This window comes from Alternaria viburni (genome assembly GCF_023758015.1).
Source record: "Alternaria viburni strain BMP 2772 chromosome Unknown scaffold_40, whole genome shotgun sequence".
In the NCBI taxonomy this organism is placed as follows: domain Eukaryota; kingdom Fungi; phylum Ascomycota; class Dothideomycetes; order Pleosporales; family Pleosporaceae; genus Alternaria; species Alternaria viburni.
In genome coordinates, this window is record NW_026055809.1 from 60,228 (window position 1) to 80,881 (window position 20,654).

General features: G+C 48.3%; 9 protein-coding genes across 9 annotated transcripts; 7 read left to right on the top strand and 2 right to left on the bottom strand.

Moving 5' to 3' along the window:
* Positions 1–390: 390 nt before the first annotated feature.
* Positions 391–1,539, top strand: J4E79_011324 (uncharacterized protein; the record flags this gene model as incomplete). Its single annotated transcript, XM_049360153.1, has 4 exons — positions 391–798; positions 862–1,012; positions 1,067–1,424; positions 1,473–1,539. 4 exons carry the CDS (start codon positions 391–393, stop codon positions 1,537–1,539), a joined length of 984 nt encoding a protein of 327 aa, XP_049205359.1.
* Positions 1,540–1,914: 375 nt separating this feature from the next.
* Positions 1,915–2,950, top strand: TRM8 (tRNA (guanine-N(7)-)-methyltransferase (tRNA(m7G46)-methyltransferase); the record flags this gene model as incomplete). Its single annotated transcript, XM_049360154.1, has 3 exons — positions 1,915–2,060; positions 2,108–2,334; positions 2,424–2,950. The coding sequence occupies 3 exons, from the start codon at positions 1,915–1,917 to the stop codon at positions 2,948–2,950; spliced, it is 900 nt and encodes a 299-aa protein (XP_049205360.1).
* Positions 2,951–3,339: 389 nt separating this feature from the next.
* On the top strand, positions 3,340–5,242 carry J4E79_011326 (uncharacterized protein; the record flags this gene model as incomplete). The annotated part of the gene is made up of 4 exons (XM_049360155.1): positions 3,340–3,399; positions 3,448–3,800; positions 3,854–4,739; positions 4,802–5,242. The coding sequence occupies 4 exons, from the start codon at positions 3,340–3,342 to the stop codon at positions 5,240–5,242; spliced, it is 1,740 nt and encodes a 579-aa protein (XP_049205361.1).
* A 1,092-nt stretch (positions 5,243–6,334) lies between these two features.
* Positions 6,335–8,088, top strand: J4E79_011327 (uncharacterized protein; the record flags this gene model as incomplete). The annotated part of the gene is made up of 3 exons (XM_049360156.1): positions 6,335–6,570; positions 6,654–7,473; positions 7,636–8,088. The coding sequence occupies 3 exons, from the start codon at positions 6,335–6,337 to the stop codon at positions 8,086–8,088; spliced, it is 1,509 nt and encodes a 502-aa protein (XP_049205362.1).
* Positions 8,089–9,246: 1,158 nt separating this feature from the next.
* J4E79_011328 (uncharacterized protein) lies at positions 9,247–9,991 on the bottom strand (the record flags this gene model as incomplete). Its single annotated transcript, XM_049360157.1, has 2 exons — positions 9,247–9,693; positions 9,743–9,991. 2 exons carry the CDS (start codon positions 9,989–9,991, stop codon positions 9,247–9,249), a joined length of 696 nt encoding a protein of 231 aa, XP_049205363.1.
* A 1,308-nt stretch (positions 9,992–11,299) lies between these two features.
* On the top strand, positions 11,300–12,400 carry VPS26 (Vacuolar protein sorting-associated protein 26; the record flags this gene model as incomplete). Its single annotated transcript, XM_049360158.1, has 4 exons — positions 11,300–11,516; positions 11,587–12,084; positions 12,132–12,248; positions 12,297–12,400. 4 exons carry the CDS (start codon positions 11,300–11,302, stop codon positions 12,398–12,400), a joined length of 936 nt encoding a protein of 311 aa, XP_049205364.1.
* Positions 12,401–13,469: 1,069 nt separating this feature from the next.
* J4E79_011330 (uncharacterized protein) lies at positions 13,470–15,538 on the top strand (the record flags this gene model as incomplete). Its single annotated transcript, XM_049360159.1, has 5 exons — positions 13,470–13,503; positions 13,600–14,118; positions 14,188–14,642; positions 14,691–14,959; positions 15,013–15,538. The coding sequence occupies 5 exons, from the start codon at positions 13,470–13,472 to the stop codon at positions 15,536–15,538; spliced, it is 1,803 nt and encodes a 600-aa protein (XP_049205365.1).
* Positions 15,539–16,095: 557 nt separating this feature from the next.
* Positions 16,096–16,597, top strand: J4E79_011331 (uncharacterized protein; the record flags this gene model as incomplete). Its single annotated transcript, XM_049360160.1, has 3 exons — positions 16,096–16,150; positions 16,220–16,539; positions 16,577–16,597. 3 exons carry the CDS (start codon positions 16,096–16,098, stop codon positions 16,595–16,597), a joined length of 396 nt encoding a protein of 131 aa, XP_049205366.1.
* Positions 16,598–17,270: 673 nt separating this feature from the next.
* J4E79_011332 (uncharacterized protein) lies at positions 17,271–17,798 on the bottom strand (the record flags this gene model as incomplete). The annotated part of the gene is made up of 1 exon (XM_049360161.1): positions 17,271–17,798. One exon carries the CDS (start codon positions 17,796–17,798, stop codon positions 17,271–17,273), a length of 528 nt encoding a protein of 175 aa, XP_049205367.1.
* Positions 17,799–20,654: the final 2,856 nt, after the last annotated feature.

Consider the following 20,654-nt stretch of genomic DNA (forward strand, 5'->3'; position numbering starts at 1 on the left):
GGCGATTTGACCAGAATTCGTTAGATCGCGCGGGTCGGCTCGGAAGGTCAACATGGCCCACTTGGCAAGGAATGATCATACAATTTACAGAATCAATCGACGGCCTAGATATCAAGTGTTCCAATGTGTCTAGGTTTGGCCCCATGTCATCCCACGTGAGCCTAGCTAGTGCGGCTTCCCCGCGTAAGTGCAGCTCAGTGACCCACTAACTTTGAACCGCCTAGACACCTCCGCCGAGTCCAAGTCATCCATCCAGCATGCATTCTTCCCCATCGCCACGCTTCTGGCTCCCGCAAGGCTCTATTGTATAATCGCACATTCATCCCCACCCGTCCCATGTATAATCGCCTCGCACCTTCGCTGTAGTCTCGTCGCACCTGCTATCGGACCATGCCGACGCCGGATGATGAAGCCATGGTCTCGCCGGTGGAGCACGAGAGCATCGCTGGCCGCCCGACTTGTCCACCCGAGGAATCGCGCGTTATCGCAACCCACGAATTGAATGAGATACGGGACGCCCACGACGACAGCAATGCCAGCGCCGTGCCCGATGTTCCCATGCAGCAGCCCACTCCGTCTCCACAAAACTCGCGCGAGCATACCCAGGCGCCCGACGATATCCAGACCAAGCTGCCCAGCACCGACAGAGACTCGCCCACCAGAGACATTCCCACGCCTATGACGGCGACAGACGACGGTACTGAAGAGCAACGCACCTCTCACGTCTCGCCGCTTTCTCCCGCTGCGCCAACTTCGCTGCTCGCCAGCCATCTATCGTCCCCATTCCCTGCGCATAGGGTATGTTAGACCAGCATGCACGCTGAACAATGCGCAAAGTAGACGTTGCTAATGCCGATGCAGTTCCTACCGAATACATCCTCGTCCCTCCTTCGGCCCGGCAGTCGCTTCGTGGGCACCCAAACCTCCGACCGCCAGCAGTATGACGTCGAAGTCGATATAAAACATGTCGACATGCGCGAATCCTTCATGTGTGGATACTTGCGCATCAAAGGTGCGCACACCTCTCCGCAGTGCCAGTAGAGCTTGTAGACTAACACGTCCACAGGTTTAACGGAAGACCACCCAAGTCTGACGACGTACTTCGAAGGCGAGATCATCGGCACCAAATACACCTTCATTACACAGCATCCAGAATGGGGCTCCAACGAGAAGGTCGACCGGCAACACTGGGGGCGGTTCGACGCGTACAAGCCGATTGCTAAGTACTCTGCGCGCCAGGACCAGGTGTCGAAGGATCTGAACCAGAAGGAACATCTCTTCATGCGGTGGAAGGAGTACTTCCTCGTGCCAGACCACCGAGTGAGGACTATAAGCGGTGCGAGTTTTGAAGGCTTCTACTACATCTGCTTCAACCAGCTCTCAGGTGGCATCGAGGGCATCTACTTCCATGCTAAGAGCGAGAAGTGAGTTTGACATCCCAGCCAACATGGTCGTATGCTAACACTGCCCAGATTCCAGAAGCTCAATTTGAAACACATCCAAGATTTTGGGTGTCAAGGCGCGATTGAATTCCGATAATGTTGATGACTGAACGACTGGGCATTTGGATATGGATTAGCATTAGGGCGCACACCTGGGATTGTCTTCTTGTATCGATTTTTTTCCCACGGACCGTATGCAGGGTGCCAAGGTCGTCGGGCTTTTTGTAGTAACGTCTCTGAGACATGCAGGTCGAATTACGTCACGCTACGCCTTGTCGTACAAGCAGTAGATCGCTGCGCGAACGGCTGTTTGCTGTGTTGCTGCAGATGTGGTGGACCAGAGACCCTGGCGCTAGCGAAAAACTCGCTTGATTCGTGATACGCAGCTAATCGACTATTACCTCAGCACCTGTGCATCTACCTTTGACCCTACTTCCTTGCATATCTGTTAATTGCGCATACCAAAGTCACCATGCCAGGCGAAGCAGCAAAGCGCACAAAGCGCGAGGAGTACAAGAAGTCTCTGCAGACGGAGGAGCAGCAGGGCGCGATGCCCAAGAAGAGGTTCTACAGGCAGCGCGCCCATGCGAATCCATTCTCAGATCACTCACTCACATAGTAAGAAGGTTTAGTCTTTGGTGAGAAATGGATCTAACATGATGCAGCCCCAAGAGCCCCGCAGACATGGACTGGGCGAGTCTATACCCCTTGTACGCCAAACATCCCAAGAAAGAGACGGAAGAAGGGCAGAATGAGTCACATGATCTCAGCATAGAAGAGCAACGGGAAGCAAATGCGATATCAAAGAACGTGGAAATAGCAGACATAGGATGCGGCTTCGGCGGCCTACTCTTCGCCCTCGCACCCAAATTCCCCGATACATTGATACTCGGTCAGTCCCCCATTTATTGTCGCCACCTCGTTCACCACACAAGCACACAAGACCACAAGCAGCATCCCCAAACTAACACGAACCCACAGGTATGGAAATCCGCATGTCAGTAACAGAATACGTGCAAGAAAAAGTCCGCGCCCTCCGCGTCCAAAACGCCTCCAGTTCGCAGCTCTACCAAAACACCTCCTGCATCCGCGCAAACACCATGAAATTCCTGCCCAACTTCTTCCAAAAACACCAGTTATCGAAAATCTTCCTCTGTTTCCCGGACCCGCATTTCAAACAGCGGAAACACAAAGCGCGCATTGTGTCTTACACCTTAAACTCAGAGTACGCTTACGTGCTAAGGCCTGGAGGTGTGGTGTATACGATTACGGATGTGCAGGACTTGCACGAGTGGATGAAGGGGCATTTTGAGCGTCATCCGTGTTTTGAGCGGGTGGAGAGGGTGTTTGAGGAGGGGAGCACGGTGGATGGGGTTGAGGGCGTGGGTATGGATGAGTGTGTTAGGCTGATGAGGAGTGAGACTGAGGAGGGGAAGAAGGTAGAGCGGAATAAGGGGTTGAAGTTTGTGGCGTGCTTTAGGAGGAGGGAGGATCCGGAGTGGCCATAGAGTGGTGGGGTGGGCGTGTCTTGAGGGCTTTTTGACATAGCTGCTTTGCTCAACTCCATCATGCTTTTTTGATCAGAGCTCAAGTAAGATCAATGGTCAGTGATTGACCTAGCAAGCAGGCTGAAAATTATATCACGTGGAAGAAATGTCAGTCTGACCCTTGCAATCCGCGGAGCGAAGTACCGAAGCCTACCCCACTCTCATGGGTTGCTGCACCACCTGGCATCACCTGGGCAACCTGACAGATAACCTCACTTGTGAAGTACCACGAACAACAGTCGGCACACACAGCACAGATTTCTGCATGGGCTGTTCCGTCTGTCATTGTCTCCATACAATCTCTCGATTCTCGCAAGCTTCGCACTATCGCGCAACCGATCCATCCCACGATGCCCCGCGCCTCGCTATTGCAGCTCCCAGAAGAGCTACGACTGAGAGTGGTCGAATACGTATGTCAACGGCGCCCACTGCTCCAGGATACGTACTAATTGATCTAGATAACACTGAAGAGCGATCTCAAATCGCTGTGTGAGACATGTTCAGCTCTACGTGTTGTCGCGAACCCGCTACTGTATAGGCGTATCATCTTGCGACTATGGAGTCGGCGTGCTGTGGATCGTCTCCAGAAGTCCAACCTGGCAGGCGCTGGCCTCCATTTCCAGCACACGAAAGAGCTCATTATCGAAGACAGTCCCCCTGGCGAAGAGCTCTTCACGATACACAGTGGACGGATCCGCCCACCTCTTCTTGATCGTCGGGTTGATGCTCATTACCTGAACGCTTATGAGAAAGACAATTACGCCTACTCATTCTTGCAAATTATGCACCATCATCAACTAGAACGCTTATGGTGAGCTACTATCTGGATGTGCTGGCAATTGATGTTGAGGCTAATGGAATCAGGTACCATTCACGGCGACCATTATCGCCAGTGGTGAAAACACATCTGCGCAACTACCAAACTAAGATACAAGACCTCCAAATAGGCTTGTATACTGATCCCGGGTCACCTGAAGTGTTGCCGCGGATATTCTGTGGTCTGCAACGCCTCGATCTTTATCTCAATGGACCGGTTGACAATTATGACAAATGGGTCACCCTCTTGTTCAATAATATCGAAGCCGTTGGTGCCAACTTAAAGTCCTTATCTTTGACAGCAGAAGAGGCCGAGGATGTCAACGGGCCCTTGAATACCTGGGCAATGGGCGAGCAGAACGATCTCACCCGCTTCACCCCCATGCTCGAAGAACTTACGTTGTTCAATTTCACTTTCGAGGACGTCTTCGAAGGGTTGTCTTTGATTGTCGACTTCCATCGACTTGCGCGACTCAAGCTCCTGGGAAGCTATGGGGGAGCTCAAGACTTTTTTGAACATCTTGCCGACCGTGCCAAGGGCAAAAGGCTCAACCTAAAGCATATTGCCATAGAGCTTGCGGGTGATCTCTCGCCGTCTGGAGCCGATACTCTGGGGGGCTCCCTGAAACAGATATTCAAGGCCTCTGAACCTCTTGAGAGTTTCCATATCCGCTGCGATGAAGCGGATCCTGACGAAAGTCCTACGTACAGTTACTTGGAGTACCTCCACCGTGCCGGACATAACTTGCAGAGTCTGAGTTTCCATGCGAATCAGTACAATCGGGGTGAATATGACTCCGATGCTGCGAATTTACTGTTGGAGATTGGCCAAGACTTTTCCTTTCATGGATTGAAACAGCTTGCAATCTACTTTGAAGAAATGTCAATGCTTAGCGGCATCTGGGGAATGGAAGGCTTTGAGCCTATGCTCATAGTAAGTCATAGCAATCAGGTTCAGAGCGGTTGGCCGCAAGAACAATAGCTAACAGTTAGTAGACGGCGTTAAGCCGTTTCCCAGAACTGCGCTTGCTTCACCTTCGCCTACCACACTGTGTCCGTATGGGGTGCGCTGAACTAGGCGGCGGGTGGGACACCTCAATATTGGTCCTGCAGCTGCAAACTTTCGCAAGCCGCATCTTTGAGTCTCTGAATGCAGAAGTATTGAAGAAGACGGGTGCAGAATCGAAGCTGGATGCTTTGGTAATCGGCCATGTGGCGACTCTGGGGGATCCAGACAACCTGGATCTCGTGCGTCCACTTCCACAACAATGCTTCGTCCGAGGCGAGCAACGCGATATCCTGGGTCGCACCGTTCCCGTTGCTGTACCCGTTACGAGAATGATGTTGCGCGAAACGCAACCGTACACGGATATCTTGGAAGTCGATGTGCATTCTGCTTCCGATGCGTGGGAGGTGTGGGCTGCTCGACCGATGTAAGGCAAAGTCCAGCTACCTTTCGAAACGTTGTCGCGAAGCGAGCTGGACCATCTTGAGAGCATGTTGTTTCCAGAACATGTCGTGCTAAAGCATTTGGAGCTTGCAGAAGGATGCGCGTTCCTTAGAGGGCGTGCGTGGCTAGCATGTTGGTACTGTGTCACGTCATTCTTCATAGAGTCTAGCCTCTAAGCGTTGAATCGAAGAAGTGCTTTTTAGCATCCCAGGCGTCCCGTGAGCGCCTGCCACATACTCTGTTCGTGGTGCTGTGTGGGACTCCCAGATATCATTCGAATGCGCAGTCTTAACGGTGCTGTGTAATACCAACATTACGATCGCTCTTCGTTGCACATCCGCGCTGTATCTTCGGACAAGGTGAAGGTAGGCTATCATATTGCTTTTGCATAATGGCCCTGGTGCCTTTGGACTTGTTGGTCGAATCGTAGTGGTGCGTCATCGGTGATGCAAGCCTAGAAAATTTAAGGGGCGGGTTGCGACAAATGCGGGGCGGCGTTCCTGCATGCGCGAGTCGGCCCTTGTACGAGGTCGGAGCTTCCCAACGTGCCAACCTTCTCTTTCACGAAAGCCTAATCGTGCGGAGAGTTTCTTCCTCAGACTATTCATTTCTCTTTATACGTACAACCAAATTGACATCAATTACCCGCATCGCGTTCCCTCAGCGTGTCGCAGATCAGTTTTCGTCGACACGGCACTATCTGTAAGCATGTTGCAGCTCAGCACCGACTGCCAAAGATGCGTACTTGATTACGTGGGTTGCCCACATCGACACTTTGGGTAGCTATATTGCGTGTCGCATGCTCTAAGCATATCTAGATACTGTCTGAGTAGAAGCTCACATTGTCTTGGTAACTATTTAGTTATGAAGACTTAAAATTGTGCATGCAGCAAAAGCGACAGGAATTCTAGCTACACCTAGTGTCGACCTTCGCATAACCAGGCTAACCTTATCAGATACATACGCGAAGTGATCTAAGATCGCTATGTTTGGTATCGAAGGAACTCAATCACCTTGCAGTGGAGAAACTTTACAGACGCGTCGACATTCGCCTGTGGAGCGAAGGGAACACCGACTGGATGATTCAACACCTCAAGCGAGCTCAGAAGTACGCCAAGCACATTAGGGAACTTGTTGTAGAAGACGAGCGTATCGCCCCTGATGCGGATTCTGCACAGTATGGTCATGTCGCATTACCTTTCCTTTGGAATCACAGTGACCACTTCAACGCTGGGGCGAAAGATCCTGCAGAACGCGACCGTAAACTCGAACAAATCTTGGATCTCATTCCGATAAATGCACTTCGCACATTTCGGTAGGTCTGAACTAAAACGCTTTATGTTGTATTGTATTACATACTGATGCCGATAGTTTCATCGCCCTACGGAGTTTGACCAGATCACTGGACATGAGACTTGCTGCAAACCAAGCAAACATCACAGCCCTCCAACTCCGTCTCCATGCCGACTATGGAAACCCCAGTCAGCTACCAGCAATCTTCCACCGAGAAGATGGTCTGAAACGACTTGATGTGCACATTGTCGATGAGTCGCTTGTCACACTTCTGCTCGACAACATCGAAAACATTGGAAGAAACCTGCAGTCCTTGTCTCTGTATGGTTCAAGTGAAAGTGGAAACTTTCAACTCTCCAGCAACCCGATCAAAAACCACGCCTGGAAAGGTCAAAGGCGCACACTTCCCTTAAAGGAACTTAGGTTAACGAACTGGAGGTTGAAGGACACCTATACGTCTCTGTCGAAAATCATTGACTTCCACCGGCTGCTGAAGTTGGATCTTGCAAAATGCATGGATAGCTTCGAATTCCTGTCCGCCATGACAAACGCAAAGCCGGATACGAAGTTTCATCTTAGGCATGTTGGGCTTAACGACGATTTCTATCGCGAGGACGCAATAGAACTCCCACGAGATGGGCGTAACGTATGTCTGAAGAGCTTATTTCAAGCATGTCCAGACATCAGCAGCCTTCATATTGGCGCCAATCAGCTCAGTCCTCTACCTCCAGCCCTGAAAGAGTATTTGGCGAGCCGAGGCCCAGAGTTGAGGGTTCTGAGTCTCGTTTCCGAGCACAGTGTGCTTCACGAGAATGACTTTGACTTTGTTTGCAAGTCATGCCCCAACCTTGAGGAGCTGGCTGCCAGGGTGGATGAGGAATATTTCGTAGCCGGTATGGGCTACGGTAATTTGGAAGAGTTTTTAGTAAGTTGCCCAACCGCTACTAGAAGCAGCTAAACTTCGTGTCGCATTCTGCAAAACAAATCTGAGCTAGAAGTATACATTACTTCAGAAGCTGTCTTGCTATCAACATTTGATAGCATGTATGCGACACGATTTCTAAAAACAAAGACTAACAAATCGCAGGATTCTATACGACGCCTACAGAGGCTCCGTACACTGCATGTCCAATGCCCGGTGGTCAGCGACATGTTCGGCAGTTGGAGCGAGAGGGGCGGCTACGCACGCAACGACTCTCAAATCCTAGCAACGCAGATGCAGACGTTTGCCAACCTTGTTTATGGAGAATTCTTCAAGAACTCACATTTCAACCTCGAAGTTCTCATTATCGGACACCTGAGACCGATGCTGCGGGACAGCATGGCTTATCCTGCGGAGATATTCAGTTTGGACCCGGGGCCTCGCTACTTGCCGCAATTCTGCTTCATTAGAAGTCGTCAAGAGGACTGGTTGGGACGCTCTACGACGACTGGCGTGCCGGTATCGAGGTCCTTGCTACGCCGGACGCATCTCCATGTGAACATACTGGACGTGGACTGCGTGGAACCGTTCGAGCAATGGGTCGGTCAAGCCATCTGATGTTTGGGTAAAGGACCTGCACTGGGATAGGTGGCATTTGGATTGCAATACCCAAATTTGATCCAGAATATTGCCTAGCTGGGAGGATACGTTACCTCGAAGCCTACCTACTTATCCAGGACAAGTAGCATGTATGCGGCAAAACGTGACACGGGTTGTATGGCTGAAGGAGGGGGATATGGTGATATTGTCGTTCAAAGAGATTTGATGAGGTCACAGAAATGATACGCATAGTAACCATTATCGTTTTGACGGCTTGGCACGCGTGTCCTGAAGATAGTATTGGTAGTCCATTATACCCGCTTTTGGAACCGCGAATCGCGTTCATGACCACACCGACTCCCCAGTCTCATATCTCTGTACGTTGTTGTCAGGCTCATCCTCAAGGCTGAGTCATCTGGATCGCATACGAAATCATCGCAACCGCTCATATACTCATGGCTAACCGTGATCGGTGTTGACTATGACTAATTTGAACTATGCGTCCTCCAACTTTGGTAATCTTGGCAAGAGGATACCCAAGCATCATACATCATGGTCTAGGACGAACCTACAAGACGAAGTAGGTAAACGAGAGCGTCCATCGTAGAGCTGTCATGTTGGACCAAGACTGAAGATAGTCGTTAACGTAGCGTCAATCTAGTCAACGTCGTGTGGTGGTCCAAGCCACATAGGCTGCGGGCCGTCATGCATCCTTTGCTGGTAAAGAAGAGCGGGGTTGGGGTAGATCCGCACACACCGGAAGTTCATTGCACACGTGTACGAACGGGCACTAAGTAACCGAGAAACATCAGGAAGAGGAGGATCTTTCCGACCGGTTTCGCGGGATGCAGGAGAAAAGATCGGCAATGATAGCACGATAGTTCATGTCGGCAATGGTAGTACGCCAACCCATGTCAAAGGAACAAAAAATTGCATGTTTGCTACGATGAAGTGAGAACTGTTCAATTCCGCGAACCATGTATGCTGTCCCGTCTCGCGAGGGTATAGTGATATAGATAGAACGCCGTAACTAAAGTAAATCAAGGAGTCACAGTCCACGCGTAGCGTTCCTGCGCACTCAACTCGCCCAACACCGAGCCTGAACGACTAAGTCAGAAGAAAGGAAAGACGTAACGGAACATGAGATCAGGGCCAGCTGATGCTACAAGCGTCGTGCTATTGCGCAAGGACCTTGTCTACAGCAGCACCAGCCAGCAGCTGAACGTCTTGTATGCTGCCCTTGACGTCGATGATCTCCACATCCTTCAGTTGCTTGCACTCCGTCTCGTCGGGCTCTTCCAGCGCAGCGAACTGGCTCTCGACCATGGCGTCCTTCATGTAGTGGCCTTGTCTGGCGCGGACGCGGGCGAGGAGGGTCTCCATGTCAGAGCGGAGGTAGACGAAGTGTACGTTGGCGTTTGGGTCCTCGTCGTAGAGGCGGGCTGTGCGGATGACGTCGCGGTACTTCTTCTTGAGCGCACTGCAGGTAACAACGACGCCATTGGCTCCGTTCTTCAGTGCAGTGATGGCTTGGTCTCGTAGAAGGATGAGCCAGTCCCAGCGGTCTTCGTCGTTGAGAGGGATGCCGGCGGCCATCTTGTCGATGTTTGCTTTTGGGTGGAACTGCAAGGACGTCAGTACGCATTAGATAGATCACAGGGAACTGGCTTACCTCGTCGCCCTCGATGTAGTCAAATCCATATCGGTCCGAGAGGTGCTTTGCAACAGTGCTCTTGCCGCACCCTGCTGGACCGGTGACGATGAGGATGTGGTGGTGGGTTGAAATGGTCATTTTGGCGGTCTCGGTCTCGTTCATGACAGCCATGGACTTGGATGGCGAGCCTGTATTGGAAGCCGGTGGTGTAGGTGGTGATGCATATTGTATGGGCTTTGGCTGCGATAGATCGACGGTTTGCATCATGGTGGTACAGAGTTTGGAGTTTGAGTCAAACTGTTGTGGAAATGAGTGTTTGTAGTACGTGAGGCTCTTGTATGACGCTAATGCTTGAGTTGGGCTCCCGAAAACAAAGGGACGGGTGTCGGGTAGGGTTAATATAGTATATTGCGATATGGTCGGGACCAAATATAAGTGTATGCAGACTGTAAGCAATCAACGGCGCCCCGATTCGCGCTGGGGCGTGGTGCGTTTTAAGGCGTGGGACCTTGGAATACTGGTCTGGAAATTTCTCCCGCAAGCCATGACGGCAACGGCAAGGGTGAAATGCGATGGAGCTTGTCGTTATTCTGGGAGCCAAGCCACGATGGCACGCTCCGAAAAGCAAACAGCGAATGGCGAGCAAGGGCGTGTAGCTAGTTTCAGTAACAGGCCCAGCCGGCTGTAACAGCCGCGAAGCCGGGGCTGGAGAGAGAGAACTTCGGCGTTTGAAAGTGGACCTGTCGCGTGTGGGATGACGAGTAGCGCATCAGTCTCCCCGCATGAGGACCCCAGTCCTTCTCAGGTACTTATGCATCCCGCATGCCGGTGACCACGACATGCCAGCGCAGACTTGAGTTCTGAACGCCAGGCAACTGCAGGGCGCTCTGCTGAGTAGATTGCGATTCGACTGAGTATCTGCCTGGACGCAATAGACTTCAGCTCACCGCTTTGACTCGCGGTACGAAGCTGTTTGATAATGGCGCGTGGGGGTTAGGCGAGGAATCTCAAAGTGCATCGGGCCGGTGAGGATCGAGGCTGCGAACAGTCTTTGAGTTGCGATTAGTCGATTAGTCTTTGGGGCGGCATCCGGCAGATGCTCCGGATAGTCCAGACGGGTGAGAACGTTTGAGCGCGACGTGCAGGCAGACCCGATCAGTCACAACGCCGCGATATTGCAGCTGCTCGTGTGCAGCTCACCGCCAAACGAGTGCATATTTGCTGTTTCGTATGCAGGTGCCTATCTCCGCAGGCTCGGGAGGGGCATGTGGAGGACCATCTGACCCGACGAGAGCAGCAGTCAGACGTGACGTGGACCCAGTGAAGAGTAAAACAAGGATACCTGGGGGTGAATATGACGAGGTGGTGTTGGTGAGGGATCGGGGAAGGCGGGGCAGAATGCGCTCACGTGACGGGCTCAACGGGGACAAGCGTCATCAGCTGTTGCCATGGATCTGGGGCGCAGCTCTCCACACCACGGCCATCCAGTCGAGCGCCGCCGACCACCGACGCGACGAGTGCCTCTGATACCGCTTCCGAACACGCGCCAATCCACCGGCACTTCTCTGGCCCGGCATGTCGTACTTCTTCTCCACCCCGGTCGACATCGACATCGTGCTCGAGGACCTCGACGACCGCTCCGCCGTTGATGTCAAGCTCGACAAGAACCGCAAAGAGAAGGTGCCGCTGTACCTGGATGGCGAATCAGTCAAGGGCCAGGTCACCGTCAGGCCCAAGGATGGCAAGCGCCTCGAGCACACGGGCATCAAGGTGCAATTCATCGGCACCATTGGTAGGCATCCGCCGTCCCGAAGCTTCACCATAGCTATATCTCGGCGCGCAGTGCTGACATAATGCGCCAGAGATGTTCTTCGACCGCGGAAACCACTACGAGTTCCTCTCCCTCGGCCAAGAGCTAGCAGCCCCCGGCGAGCTCCAGCACCCGCAGACGTTCGACTTCAACTTCAAGAACGTCGAGAAGCAATACGAATCCTACAATGGCATCAACGTCAAGCTGCGCTACTTTGTGCGCGTCACCGTGTCGCGGAGAATGGCAGACGTAGTCAGAGAGAAGGACCTCTGGGTCTACTCCTACCGGATACCGCCCGAGACCAACAGCTCCATTAAGATGGACGTCGGTATCGAAGACTGCCTGCACATTGAGTTCGAGTACTCGAAATCGAAATACCACTTGAAGGACGTGATTGTGGGCAGGATATACTTCTTGCTGGTACGGTTAAAGATCAAGCACATGGAGTTGTCCATCATAAGAAGAGAGACAACGGGGGCTGCTCCCAACCAGTACAACGAGAGCGAGACGCTGGTGCGCTTCGAGATCATGGACGGCTCACCGTCGCGAGGTAAGCACGATGACTCGTTTGCGACAGGCATTACTGACGACGTCAAGGTGAAACAATTCCCATCAGGTTGTTCCTCGGAGGCTTCGACCTGACACCCACCTTCCGCGAAGTCAACAAGAAGTACTCCACCCGATACTACTTGAGTCTAGTACTCATCGACGAAGGTATGACATACGCATATCTCTACGCAACTGTGACTGACCTTCATCCAGACGCCCGTCGATACTTTAAGCAATCCGAGATCGTGCTATTCCGACAAGCACCGGAAGGCCTGACGTTGGCCCAGGAGCAGAACAAGCTGATGGCAGTGTCGTGAGAGCGTAGATAGAAGTCACTGCATAGATACTTGGAAGTTGTTGAGCGTGGGGTGTGGGATCTGCCAAAGGCTGCCCATCGACCCACCATACGAATGTTCGGACCTCGGGATCGGGCTCAACATTGTACTATCACACCGCGGCGGCGGGAGCTTACGCAGACACTGGGGCATTCTTCAGTGCATGGATGGTGCATGTGTAAATACAGCAATGCAGTCCTCCCGGGACGGCAATGTCGCAGGGAAATCATCGGGCAAACGTAGAAATCTTGGCCGAGTCTCCACATTACGATGCAATAGTGCGTCTTCACCTGCATGATCGTGGTGTACCATCGGCTCTGGTCCCGAACTCTCTGTCAGAGAAGTGTGGCTTGTGTGATATTCTAGGTAGGCCATGACTCGACATCGCCGCTGCCGGTTGTTGCGGCCTCTCGAGCGTTGTTGTGCTTATTGGTTGAGACTGTTCTTGAGGCTCTCGGGTGATCTGCACCTAAACATTCCCTACGCGGTTCCTGCATCGATTCCCCTTACACTTTCCGAGGAGACTTTTGATGACTCTTTCGCTCACAAGACACCATAATGTCAATCTGTCGCTCCGATCATGTCGACGACAAAGGCTTCAGCTCCGCGGAACGCGCATGCGACCCACAGTAAAGATGCCGATGCTCAGCAATCTCACGATCCGCACGACGCCACACTTTGCCGCAACCCTGAGGATCGCGATGGAACCCTTCTTATCAGGGCAAACCCACTAAAGCTGAGTTCCCGAAACGGTACGCACCCACTCAACATGAAAACCCGTCCAAATGATTGGAATGTGTGATTCCGCGTCACCAAGAGTCGCTCCGAAATAATGGGGACGTGGGCGTACTAGGCAAAAGCTTCCCTGCAAATGACGTTTTGCATGGAATTCTTTCACTTTCCCATGGCTTAATCGCGGGACTACTTTTTCACCATGTTGTACACTTGGCACCTCCCACGCCCCTGTTTTACTCCCACGTCCAGTACATATCAGATATAAGGTTGTCAGGGTCTGCTTGCCCTGAGACGTAGGAAGAAACGAGCATACAACATGTCGCAACAACAGCCGAACAAAGCTGATAACAGTAAGTTATCGAACAAGCACAATTTTCTTTTCTCGAAAAGCCAGAGGAGCTTCTTTCCATTGGCATCAAGAAATTACACGTACTGACCTTCTACAGGGCAGCAGTCAGATTACTTCACATCCCAAAGACCTGCTGCAACGCCTGAGCCACGACAGCAACCCTCGGCAACACGCATGCCATCGGGTCTGGCACAAAGTCGTTCCAATGCACCAAGTATAGGGAGACTTGACACTGCTCGCTTAGAGTCACGACCCGAGAATGAGCGTGCCAACACTACTGCAACTGGTATGACCCAAATGGGCACCATCAGAAACACGCCCACTGCCCGAAAGAGCCGAGCAACTCGTGAGAATGTCAGGCAAGAGCCGCCACGACGACCTGAGAAGAAGCAACAGCAGACTGTAGACGTGGAGAATGACTACTTCTCATTGAATCCTTGGTACAATGAGCAAAAGTCAAAGCCAGTCTTCGGTTTGGGTGCGCCTTTGCCACGTACTGTACGTAAGGGTATGTGGTGGGGTAGAGGCGACCTGCGCAAGTCTCTGTACCGGGTCGATGAAGGAGATGCAGATGGTATTGCTCGACAAGATGGTTTAGGCTTCCATGATGGCAAAGGTAAGTCTTCATATCCCCCCTTGATGTGACCTCCCTCAAGAGTAATCATTCTAACTAGAACGTGGACAGATTTGGAAGAAGATTCAGAAGACTCTCAGGAGACGCTAGACGGCGTTGGTCGCCCACACCAGCGACGTGACCCCTCGCACTTCCAGACAACAGTTGACGGCCGCAATGTCAATATGAAACGCGTGCCGACTAGTGAAGCTGACCAGGTGCTTGGCCGCAACCAAGAACCGAACGCTCGCAGTCATGAACATCATGAAGGTCAAGAACGTGCGCCTGTCAACGAGCACGGCTTAGAGTTCTCTGATGGACGCGGGCAGCAGCAACACTTTGGTTTGCAAGACGGTCTTCCGCCGCTCCAGGAACACGATACGAATATGTCTTCCCAGACTAAGCAGGAAGAGAAAGAGATTCAGCAACGGGAGCATGAGGCAGAACGCGAGTTCTACAACCAGTACCGCAACCCAATCGCTAGGCTGCGAGCCAAGTACCCACAGGCACCTGCCGAGTTCCTAGCCGTACGTATCATCAAATCTTTTGACAGCAACCTTGCTAATACCGTGTAGACGTTTGTGTATCTCCTTATTGGACTTTGCGTCAACCTTTCGGTCGCCACATCTCAAGAAGGCACCGGCAGCTTCGAAACCCAAGCCTGGGGATGGGGCTTCGCAGTCATGATCGGCATCTACCTCGGCGGTGGTGTCAGCGGTTCACATCTCAGTCCCACAATCTCAATCTCGCTATCCGTCTACCGCGGTTTCCCCTGGAAGATGGCAATCGTCTACATCTTCATGCAGTTGCTGGCAGGACTTTGTGCCGGCGCTGTAGCTTACGCGTACGTTAAATCTTCTGCCGATCAGAATGCCTCAGTTGCTAACTTCGTAATAGTCTTTACGCAGATGCTATTCATGCAGTAGACCCCGGTCTTACCCTGGAGATGACCGGCAAGGCTCTCTTCCCTCAAGGACCCATCTACTCCACCGCAACCGGCTTCTTCAACGACTTCGTCTACATGGCCATCTTCGTCTGCGTCATCTTCGCCCTAGGAGACGACCAGAACTCGCCTCCAGGCCAAGGTATGACAGCTTTCGTCGTCGGTCTTACAGGCTTCGTCACCATGATCGGGCTTGGCTACAACACCGGTCTGGGTATCTCGCCAGCGCGCGATCTTGGTCCAAGGCTCATCGGATTGTGGGTTGGATATGATTCGGCTTTTGAGAACGGATACTGGGCGTATGGCTCTTGGGGCGCATCTATTGCTGGCGCGTTGTGTGGTGGCTTGATGTATGATTTGTGTATCTTCGTGGGTGGAGAGTCGCCTGTTAACTACAGGTGGCCGCAGCCGGGGGATATCAAGTGGAAGGCTAAGGAGAAGAAGGATAAGGCGAAGGATAGGATTCAACAGGTGGCGTAAATCTTCGCAAGTAATGTTAATAGTTGAAAGAAAACAGTTCGATGCATTTACTCGGTAGATTTCTTGTGAAGATGCAGTTGCGTCGGTTGATGTGCGAGGAAGCTTGTGCGGCTCCGGGAATAGGGCGACCGGAAACACGGCGCGGCGCGTCATGCCCAACCACCGATCCGCAACTTCTCCATTGGATATCTCACGATCATGACCTCTGGGGAGAAGGTCACATCCTATCGGAAGCTACACCGACGCATAATCGTACGCTGCGCGCAAACCTATCGCTAGCGATGAGCTCTGTGATCCTTTTCGTGTCTCATCTGTCGCATACCTCTCATCACCGTCACCACATCAGCCACCATGCCATGACAGCAGCGACCAGCAACACATGAAAAAGCACTACAAACAGGAAGAATAGTTAGAAAATGTCTACATCCCCAAACATCGACGACACGACCCCGTCGTCGAAGCCAGAAACGCTACACCAGGAGCACAAACAACCAGACCGCAAAATCGGCATGCGCTCACGCCTGAAACATTTCACATTCGCCTGGTTCCTCTCAACAATGAGCACAGGCGGTCTCGCCCTCGCCATAGCAGAAACACCGCATCAATTCCCCGGTACGCCCTCCCTCCCCTCCACCACGAATCTCCCATCGCTCCTACCAGAACTAACACTAACCCCCGCAGGCCTCCACCAAATCGGCCTAACCCTCTTCATCCTAAACATCACTCTCTTCCTCTTCCTCTGCACCTGCACAACCCTCCGGCTCATCTACCACACTTCCCACTTCCTCACTTCCTTCCTCCACCCCCAAGAATCCTTCTTCCTCGGCTCCTTCTACCTCTCCCTCAGCGTCATCCTCGCCGGCATCCAAACCTACGGCATCACCCACGGTCCGGCTTACCCCTGGCTCATCGACGCGGTTTACGTGTTGTATTGGATCTACGCCGCGGTTTCCCTCGCAAACGCGGTGTTCCAGTATTGGGTGGTGATTGAGTGGGGGAAGGTACGGCCTGTGCCGCCGCTGCCGAGTCTTTTCCTAGCGGGGTATTCGACGATGTTGACGGGGACGGTGGCGAGTCTTGTGGCGGGGAGTCAGACGGATGGGAGGGCGGTGAAGGTGGTTGTGAGTGGGGTTGCGTGGCAGGGGTTTGGGTGGTGTGTTAGTCTTGTTGCTATTGTGGGGTTTGTACGCAACTTGCTGGACAATGGGTTTCCGCCAGCGCAGTTACGGCCTGCGTTGTTTATACCGGTCGGGAGCGGGGCGTACACCATTGTTGCGTTGATTGGGCTGGCGAATGCGGTTCCGGAGGGGATGGAGGGGGGCTACTTTGCGAAGCATCCTGCTGCGCCGGAGATTCTTCGTGTTCTGGCGCTCTTCACGGGGATCTTTCTGTATGTCTTCAGTTTCTGGTTGTTTGCTATTGCGTTCCTGGGGAATGTGGGGGTGGTGGGTAGGATGCCGTTTAGCTTGACATGGTGGGCATTCATCTTTCCGAATGTGGGGTTCACGCTTAGTACGAGTGTGTTGGGAAGGGAGTTGGAGAGCGAGGGGATACTCTGGGTGGCGAGCGTGATGACGGTTCTGCTGGTGGTGATTTGGTTGGTGACGGTTGTGGGATGTGTGAGGGCGGTTTGGAAGAAGCAGATTGTTTGGCCGGGGAGGGATGAAGATAGGGATCGTTGAGTATTGGAATCAGGCCGTATCTTTAGCAACAAAGACTTTCATCACTCACGCTATTTCTGCGAGCTCACCAACTCTCTCTCGACAGTAAAGTCAACTTGTTTTTCGATACGAGCCATTGGCCTCAATTCCGTCTCACTGCCCCAGTCGTTGCTTGCTTTCCTGCCTTGCTCACTGCTTGGTAATCTCAGACCAGTGTTGTGACTCCATCTATTTCCACTGAACACACGACGTACTTTACCTTGCGGACCCGACGCAGCTGGTTCCGCTGAACCATATACTGGCGGTGCAGACGGACCGGGTCGCGTTCGCCCCATCTTCCCGTTAAGCAGGTACCTGAATGCGGGTAGCGTAGCTACTATTACGGAGACAGATGACTCGATGTGGCTCCACATGCTGAGTAGTACCGGGCCATCAGCAAGTGTAGTCGGATCGGGGTTGGAAGTGGCCTTGGTGACTTGCGCAAGCCGTGCGAAAGCGAAAGCGATGATGATGGTACCGAGCGAGAAAATGACGGCGAGTCCAAACTTTTGATGAGGCGAAACTTGTAGTTTGCGCAGCAAGTTCAAAGGAAGGAGCATAATGAGGGCATCGGCAACCACGTCGGCGCTGGTTGCGAACTTGATAGAGGCGTCGGCTCGCACGAGATCTTCCGGGTCGCTACATCCAGCTACGCAAGTTAGAAGGTACACGGAACTAGAGAGTGGGAGGTACTCACTTGCGCTCCAGTACTTAGACAGCGGCCGGCAGGTTAAGAAGTTGGAGGCGATCGAGGCGAGATATAGGAGCAGTACCAATACAAAGCATACCCACTATGCGGTCGCATTATATTAATACTCTAGTATTAAAGTAATATTGTCTATTATTTATTCTAATTTTATTAAATTTAATAACTTATTCTTTTTTAGTAGTAATATTATTAAGCAGAAATCTAAATCTTAAGTAGTAATACTTATAGCTTAAAAAGCTACTAATTCTAAAGAAGTAAGAACTATTACTAGTACTTTAAAGAATATATAACTAAATCTTTTACTTACTCTTAAAAGTATAGTATTAAGTAAGCTAAGGCTTAGGCCTTAGCGCTACTACCTTTAAAGTAGTTAAAGCTTCTAAATCTTTTAAGCTAGCTAAGAAGCTATTCTATAAATACTAAATACTCTATAAGAGAATTATAATATAATTATACGCGCTTATTAGCTTATAACTAATAAAGTAATATATTCTAAAGCTTTATAGTTAGAATATATATACTAAAATCTTAGTAAAAGCGCACTTCTTCTATTCTTTATATTTTAACTTTTAGAACTCTAAAAATATATTAAAAACACTAGTAGTAACTTAAAGCTAATACTTAAAGCTACACTATCTAAATAACTCTTTTATAAGTTTCTAAGGTAATTATAAGTCTAAAACTAATCTTATTACTAGTTATATTACACTACTATTTTACTAATACTTAACTAAATTATTTTATTATTATTTAATTACTTTTTTTTAAATTATGTTACTATTATAAAGCTACTATAAGCTACTCTACGTCTACTAAAAGAGAGACTATTAAGAAAGCTATTTTAAAAGCTATCTTAGTAGCTATAAAATAAGATATTATTTATAATATAATATCTAATATTTTAAGCGCTATAAAGAGTGTTCTAAAATATATAAAGAGCTACTTTACTAATACTTCTATTAAAGCTTCTAAAGCTCTTATTACTACTATTTTATAGACGTATTTACTTAGCGTAAGGCTATTAATTCTTCTTTCTACTAGTCTTACTATTAAAGAACTTACTACTAATATATATAAGTTCTTCTACTACTTTAAGCTTATTATTAATGTTAATTAAAGCTATTCTATTACTTTAGATACGCTAGAGGCCTGCGCTATTTATATCTATATATTTATATATAGACTAGTATTAACTATAGAACTAGGCTCTTCTAGATTTATTTCTAATACTATAAAGTTATAGATTAGAGCCTTAAATAAGATTATTAGCTATCTTAATAGTGTATTAAATAATAATAAAAAGAAGTTTATAGATAGTCTCTTAAGTATTACTATACTTAAGTAAATAGCTATTATAATAGTAGTAAAGCTTTATAGTTAAAGATAAGTAGTTATTATTATTAGGTACTATTTACCTAGAAGGTTAATACAGTATTATATTATAGTTAATAGTTAATAGTTAATAGTTAATAGAGAATAAATGTAGCTAGTTCTATTAGTAGTATAGCTATTACTATATATTATATTATTTTTAGTTATTTCTAGTTATAGTATAAAGAAAGTTATATAGGTAAGTATAGAATAAGTCTATAAGCTAAAACAACTATATTACTATAGTAATATATACTAAATTAATATTAAAATTGTTTAGTAGTTCTAAAAGAGACTAGCTTAAAGTCTTTTAACATCTTTTAATATCTTTTAATATTATTTTACTATAAAGATAACTAAATTAGGCTTAAGGCACTATTTAGTAGTAATATATATTATAAAATAGTAAGCTTACTAAAGCTAACTTTATTATCTATTATTTACTACTACTACTACTATACTTAACTTTATACACGCTTAACTTTTAAGAATAAAGTAATTTTACTTAATACTTTTAATATTTAAGTAAAATTTTTATTACTAAATAGCTTATTTATAAATACTTTTTTACTTACTAGTATCTAAATATTTAGCTTAACTCTTACTAGTATTTTTATAATTATATTTATTTATTAACTAATATATAAACTTACTAGTACTATATTACTATTATTAATCTTAATTATATTTAAAAAAATTATATAACTTAGTAGTATTATTTAAAAAGCTTTTTAGTAGTTAGTTTTAACTTAAAATATTTTACTATTAGTATAAAGTAAGTAGTTAGTTATACTCTACTATAAAATAACTATACTTATATTTTTAGTTAGCTTAACTATATAAAAAAAGCTTAGCTTAAAAACTTTATTATTAATATATCTACTTAAAGATATAATATTTTTTATTAATATAGTTTTAAAACTACTAAAAGTATTAATAAAAAAAAGAAAGATAAAGTAAATATTATTAAATATAGTTATTTTAAAGCTTTAAAGTTAGTAAAAGTAGTAAAATAAAAAAAAGTACTAACTTAAAGTTCTAAGTAATATAGTATAAAAAAGAAAGAAGTAGAAAATAGTATTTTAACTTATTAAAGTATATTTATAAACTTTTCTTTTACTACTATAACTAAATTTTATAGCTTTAGCTATATATTTAGACTTAAAAAAGTTTATAAAGTTTTATAGTTTTTATTATAAAAGTATTTTCTAATAATTTAATAAAATTTTTATTTATAGCTTATCTTTAGCTACTAAGCCTAAAACTATTATTTAAGCTATTTATACTTATAAGTTAGTAGAGAGCTTATTTTTTTATAAACTTAGATTATATGCAA